General features: G+C 31.5%; 1 protein-coding gene across 7 annotated transcripts in view; it reads left to right on the forward strand.

Moving 5' to 3' along the window:
* Positions 1-7,500, forward strand: part of LOC122632517 (acetylcholine receptor subunit alpha-type acr-16) — a 244,307-nt gene that overhangs the window by 87,804 nt on the left and 149,003 nt on the right. For all 7 annotated transcript variants that reach the window (XM_043819389.1, XM_043819384.1, XM_043819388.1 and 4 more), the window contains exon 4: positions 4,715-4,759. In XM_043819389.1, coding sequence (XP_043675324.1) covers positions 4,715-4,759 — 45 coding nt within the window. The remainder of the gene's footprint in view (positions 1-4,714; positions 4,760-7,500) is intronic.

Here is a 7,500-nt window from a genome sequence, read left to right on the forward strand (position 1 = left end):
TAGAACGATATATATATCTTTACGTATTTTGTTGTTACGTGATAAAAATAAAGTTACGTAAATAATTATAAATACGATATAGATTTACGTTTATACGTATGTATGTACGTAAAAGGAAAAAGAAAGAGAAAGAAAAAGATGTCGTCGCTTTGATAATTAAAGCTTTTCACAATGAGGTCAGATCTTATTCATTTTCGAGTGTACGAGTATGTATTAGTAGAGGTATATTTATTTAACTTGAAATTTTCGAGAAACGCAAGGATTACGTGCAGAAGAGAAATGTTAACGAACGAACGAACGAACGAACGAACGAATGAACGAACGAAGACATTGCATTAAGTTTTCCATATTTGCAAGCAAAGTTCCCTCTCTCTCTCTCTCTCTCTCTCTCTCTCTCTCTCTCTCTTTCTTTTGCTTTCTCTTGCCTTCTCTCACTTGCTCGTTTTCTTTGCTTCATTTATATTTGCGCTCCGGAGATTGTAACTGTGATAATGCGCCTCCATGTACCTACTTACTTATATCTCTATGTATACAGTTTCTTCTCTTATATATATATATTTTTTTTATTTATCTATTTATTTCATATGCATATACGTAGTTACTATCTGAATACTCACATATTTACGCATTACGAGAAAATTTTGCATTAAGATAGGGTACGTAAGAGATATCTACGATTCAATTTCAATGTAAACTCTCGTGCGCATATAAGAAGGACACATGAGAAATAAGAGGCCAATAGTAAAAGGCGTTATAGTAGAATGAAATTTTCTTTCCTTTTATTTCTTTTTTTCTATTTTCGTACGATAAAAAAGATAAACGTCAGGATATTATTTCGGTATGCATAAGTAAATTGGTTAAATCATTTTTTATTCGTGAAGAAAAGAACGATAAAGAATATTATTTTCGAATCGGTAGATAATTCAATACGTTCAGATAAATCTACAATGATCTACGCGAGAGAAATATTAATTATTATTATTATTATTATTATTATTGTAGAGGAGTTTTTAATTATCGTTTATAATTACTACGTAATATCGTCGGCAATTTACTAGTGAGAAAAATGCATTATTATGCAGTCGTCTCGTAAATAAATAATAAACTTATCGATTATGTTGGGTTATTATTCGAACCGCGTAATGTATTATTAATATAGCCACGTTATTTCGTTATGTTTATTATTCAACTTTGAAAAATCAATGCTTATACTTTTAATTTATCAATTTTTTCGTTGCGATGATTATACGTTTCATAACAGGATATAACGTTGGTAAATAGAGACATACATAAACATAAACAAATACACACACACACGGACATATATATATATATATACACACGTATATATGTATATATGTATACGTAAGTTCTCAGTTGGGTCCACGAAAAATAACCTCCATAAATTTTCTTTCATTCATCCTTGCGAGTACGTAGTAGCTTTCTTATTATTTCATGCTCCCTGATGTCTCCTACGTCTTTCACTGTATTGCTTAGTTTCAAGCAAGTTTTTAAAGTTGGTAAGGGGAAAAATGTCGCACAGGAAATATTTTTGGACAAAACAGATCTCTCGTACCATGGTTGTATATCACTCACCCTATTTCAATCCTTACCGTGTTATAAAATACTTCTTTCCCTTCTTTTATCTGGACTTTGATTTTTTGTTATCTTCATTTTTCTTTCTTTTTTTCTTTCTTTCTTTCTTTCTTTCTTTCTTTCTTTCTTCTTTTCTTTTTTATGTCTTTTCTTTCTTCTTCTTCTTCTTCATCATCTTTGTTCGTAACTTTTTTATCTATTTACAAGAATATTTTCAAGTTTTATGTTTCATTATATATAAAGAGAGAGAGAAAAAGAGATCAAATGTTAACGGAAGAAGAAAGAAAGAAAGAAAGAAAGAAAGAAAGAAAGAAAATACGAATAAAATGTTTCTGTTTTTTAACAAGTCTTTATATTTTTCTTTTTTTTTTTTTCATTTTGTTATCTTTCTCTCGTGCGAGTAAACTTCGATTTATATTCGTTTGAAAAAAGTGTGCGATCTCAATCTTTTTCCTCTCTCGTCGCAAGATCGCTCGTTGATTCGTTTTGGACAAGAATTTGGCCTCGTTTAGTATAATTTTTTTTTTTTCAGACAATATTCGTCGAAAAGAGAAGAACAAAAAAAAAACAGAAAGAGAGAGAGAGAGAGAGAAAAGAAATAAAATCGGAACGCGATTAAAAACACAAAAAAAAAGGAATTATAATAACGTTCCAACGTTCTTTTATTTTCCAAGGACGAAGTATCGAAGAGCGTCGCGTGAAAAATTTCGATTACTGTCACTGAATCTCTTTCCATTTGTTAGCACTATCGATTTGAGATGCGACATCGTTCGTTAATCTCGTACGTCGACTTCAGACGCGACAAGATTTCTTTGCCATTTGATACGCTGTTTTGCGCGTTGTGTTCGTTGCATCTAGTTAGTAAAAAGAAAGAATTCAATCGTCACGTAGTTCTCGTGAAATAACGATTTAACCCCTCTTTTATTATTTATTTTTTTCTTTGCTTGATCTGAGACTTGAAAAGAGAGAGAAAAAGAAGATTCGAATCATTAACGACAAAAGATTAAATTACCCGTTACAAGGTACTTTAAACTGTACTCTATAATGTATGCATATCCATAGATATATATATGCATACATATATACATACACACACCCATATATATATATATATGTATATAGTAAAGACGTTTTCTCTTCGTCTATGTATTATCTAATGCATAAGCACAGACTCGGATGAACCTCCTTTTCCAGTGTGTTTGCACGTCCTGTGGTTTTAATCGTGTTCCATGTTTCACGTTGTACGTATGCTTAATTATCGAGGATTTTACGTTGGCAGAAGCTTCAGCTAAAGTGGAATACTCCTTTGTACGAAGAAACGGAGAACAAGCCGTGTTAATTTCTACACCGTCCAACACTTTGCACCATTTCTCTCTTTCTCTTGTTCTTGCTCTCTCCCTCTCTCTCTCTCTCTCTCTCTCTCTCTCTCTCTGTCTCTTTTCTTTTTTTGTTTTTGTTTAAATCATTCGAAAAAATCCATCGATTTCCACGCTTATTTACTTACATAAAATTATACGAACGCATAATTTTATTTACCTTTTAATAAAAATTTTCTATTTTCCTGTTTTCTTTCTTTTTGTTACTTTTTTTTTTTTCTCATATTCCGATCCACTCTCTTTAGGATGATCGTATAACGTTAACGTAAGTTAAGGTGAGATTTGCAAATGGTTCGTGTTCGTTAAAGAGGAAAATTATAATAATAGTAATCGAAGGAGAAATCTGTTTATTCTCCAGGCAAGATTTATATCAATAGATATCCAATTGCATCGAGAATTCCGATGATCGTGTTTAAAAAAGACGTGTGCAAAAAAATTGATATTTTATTCGTAAGCGATAATACACGCGCATACAGAGAAAGACAAACAGATAGACAGACAAACGGATAGACACACACAAACGTGTGTGAAAAATTGTTGGAGAGGTTTTTTTCGATTTATCGAGAATAATAAAGAAACAAAGTTGATTGTCAGAAAAAATTTCGTAGACTCAACGATTATTTATATATTTATTCCTTTGATAAATTATTATTAGTTTATTTTAGATACATTAATATTATTATTATTATTAATATCATCATCATCATCATCATCATCATCATCGTCATTATTATTATTTATAAAAAACGTTCAGAAAAATTAACAGAAAAAGAGAGAAATAGAGAGAGAGAGAGAGAGAGAAAGAATTATGTTTATCATACAACGTTATCATGTTTGTGCCTGCCAACGAGTACGCTGCTCTATCGCGTGGATCATTTCACGATCCTATTCATTTTACGAATAAATATTTATCGTGTGTCTTCTTGAATCGCATACGTTCCCTGAGTTTACGTTTGTGTACGCAATTTTCAAAAACACAATACGCGTTCTCTCTAGATCGTATATAATCGGTAGGTTGCTAGGTTGATCTCTCCCTCTTATTATTTCTCCTCCTTTTGTATTTTTTTTTTTTTTTTTTTGAAAATATTAGTCTAGATAATATTTATGTAATACGAACGTATATCATCATACGTCTTGTTATTTTTATTGTTGTTGTTTATACACGTAAAATTCGATAAAATTCTTGATAATCTCCGGATGAAAGAGCGTATCGTTCAAAATTGTCATCAATCGTCCGTGCTTTCGTTTGAACATTATCGAAATAAATAATAAAGAATATATTAACGTCGAATTAAATGGAATATAACGGAGTGTGTTTCGTTTTTGATAGGAGGAATGTGTAATTAATATCAAATATGAAGATTTAGTTTGACGCTTGAAATAAGCTCTTTTAGCTATATGGTAAAGTGTTAATTAAATCTTTTATGTCTTTATCTCTCTCTCTCTCTCTCTCTCTCTTTGTTTCTGTTTCTCTCTTTGATTCTTTTTGACGTGTATACCAAGAGATTATAGAAAAAGGAAATATATATATATAAATAATCGTTATATCATATCGTATGTTACTGTGTATGTTACTGTCATATAATTTTGTTGTTTCTTTCGAAACAAAATCATCGAATTAAATCATTGAATTCGTTGAAATTAAAAAGTTCGACCGTCTCTTAAAAACTGTTTTAATATCATTTCTCATAAAAACTTGTTGTAACCGTTTAACGATTAGTTACATTTGCTTTCTGTTTCAGGATGAAAAGAATCAGATACTAACGACGAACGCATGGTTAAAACTGGTGAGTGTTAATAAATCATAGAAATTAATCATTATATATCCACTACTATTTTATCGTCTCCATTAGATATTTAATAATAATCATCCTTACTTGCCTCATATTTTATAGATCGATATATCGAGTCGATAGATAGAATTTAATCAACAATACCGACGTTGATCGATGATGGTCGATCGATCTATCGTTTCTTACGTGTGTTCGATGTCTAGGAAAAATAAAAATGTCGAGTAGAAATTTCTCTCGATGGAACGCAGAGAGAGCTTTTCTTTCTTTCTTTCTTTCTTTCTTTCTCTTTCTCTCTCTTAAATCTTCGCTTGTCCGGACAACGTTTTACAAACTTTCGATTCAGAAAAGAACGAAGAGAAAAGTATCTACTCGTAACATTCTTCTAGAATCGAAAATTCGCGTTCTCTTCGGTAAACCATATAGACGTATATAATCATAGGGTGTATCAATTCACAGATAGATATCATCGATCATATACGGTGCACAGTACAAGTTTTTCTTCTCTTTTTTGTTTCGTCTTCTTTTCGTTTTATTATTATTTTTTTTTTTAATTCTTTGTCTTTTTCTCTTTTTTTTTTTTTTTTTTACTTCTTAGTTCTCCTCTTTCCTCTCTCTTCGCATTTGTTTCTTCCGCTTCCTTTTTTTGCTATCGGAGATAACTCGAGAATATAGTTTCATCGTCATCCAAAGTCACTTTAGAAGCGATACATTTGCATGAATCAACTAGGAAAATGCTTGGTACATATACTTCTACATGGATATCTATGTACATTCATACATAAATGAATAAAGAATAAGAAGAGCGATCGGGCCGAGTAGTTTTTCTTAGCGAGCTTTTCGTACAAAATGAAATGAAAGGAGGCAGAGAAGAAGGAACAAAATTACATAAATAAATAAATAAATAAATAAATAAATAAATAAATAAGTCAATTAAAAACAGAAACCAACAAATTTCATAAAAACTTGACTCGCGAAACCGAACCAAGTTATCTCGGTAGAACGATTGTTAAACATTTACTTCAACATATGCGAGATAAGAACTTTTTTTATAAAATTTCTTTTTTCGCTCCTCTACCTTCTCTGTCTCTCTCTCTCTCTCTCTCTCTCTCTCTTTCATTCTCTCATTCTTTTTCTTTTATCTTTCACACTCAAAGTTCTTTCTTCATCGTATTTTAACGATAGCCGAACGTGCGTACTCCGAGTTCCCACGAGACACAGAATATAAAATGTTAAATCCATTATCGGTAATTGGGTTTTCCGTTTGTGCGAGAGAAAGACAGAAAGAAAAAAAAAAGGACGAAGAGAAAAAGAGAAAGAGAGAAAGAAAGAGAGAAAGAGAGAGATGAAAGAGAAAGAGAAAAGGCGAGTTCGCTCGCGGGAAATCAATATCAGATATCGGTATTTCCATTTCCGTCCGGCGTTCGCGTTCTAATATCGCGGATAAAATATGCATCCGACGTACAGTTATCCTTGTGGAAAATGCTATCGTCGAAGTTTGGTACCTCGAGAGAAGGTGATAGAGAAGAAAAAAGATAAAGAGAGAGAGAGAGAGAGAGAGAGAGAGGGAAAGAGAGAGAGAGATACGTTAGAAACGAAGAGAGAGAGAGAGAGAGAGAGAGAGAAAACTATTGTATTTTTCGTACGGCGAATATTCGATGTGAAAAACATGAAAAGTAAGGCGTATTTATCGATATACGTGTATTTTTTTCTTTTCTAATTTTTCTTTTCATTTTTTCCCGATTGCTTTTCGAGGAAATCGATACTCGAATTAATTTTTCGACTTGCTCGATTGTTCGATCCGACCTTTTCAACGAATTTCGATGTATTTAAAAATTTTCTTTCTTTTTTATTCTTTTGTTATTATTATTATTACTATTTTTGTTTTTTTTTGTTTTGTTTTTTTTTTTTCTATAATTTCGTTTCGACGATCGAAAGGTATCAGTATTCGTTATTCCTTATAGTGAGGGTGAAATTGGTATTGTATTAATAGAGCGAGAAGAGAAAGTGAGATAAAAAAGTTTAAAACAAAAAGAAGAAAAAAGAAATCGACGAAACGAAACAAAGGAATTTGACGTAAATAAGTATACGTGGGTTACGTTAAATTACGTTATGTTACGTACGTACGTTCTCTCGATCGAGAATTGAAAAGAGAAGAAAACAAATTAGGATAAAAAACGATTGAAAAAAGGATAGAGGAATGAAAGAGTCGATACGAGTTAATTAAAGCGTGCAAATGTTTCGTTTAATCGCTCGATACGATATTAAATAGTTACAAAGCGTAATTAAATCTTGTGAAGGAAAGAAACATGGAAAGAAAGAAAGAAAGAAAGAAAGAAAGTAAGAATAAGAACGATCTCGTCTTGGAAGAAATTGTATTGGATAGAAAAGTAAAAATAGTAAGAAAAGAAAAAAAAAAGAGAGAATATGAGAAAGATCGATATCTTCTCTCTCTCTCTCTCTCTCACTCTCTCTCTCTCTCTCTCTCTCTCTGCCACTTTTTCTTTACTCTTTGATATCTCGCTTGAAATCGTGTTAATTCGTATGCATTATTTGGTCCAAATATTTGATCGATACGATCTACCTAATTTTCAATGGAAATTAAATATTCCGGATGTTAGAAGAAATAGAAAAAAGAAAAGAAAAGAAATGAAAAACCAAAAGATAAGAGATAGGAGAAAAAGAAGGAAAGGATGAAGTAAATAAGAAATGAGCGAGACGATGGCCAGCCAGATTAT

This window comes from Vespula pensylvanica, chromosome 10 (assembly GCF_014466175.1).
Source record: "Vespula pensylvanica isolate Volc-1 chromosome 10, ASM1446617v1, whole genome shotgun sequence".
Taxonomy (NCBI): Eukaryota; Metazoa; Arthropoda; class Insecta; order Hymenoptera; family Vespidae; genus Vespula; species Vespula pensylvanica.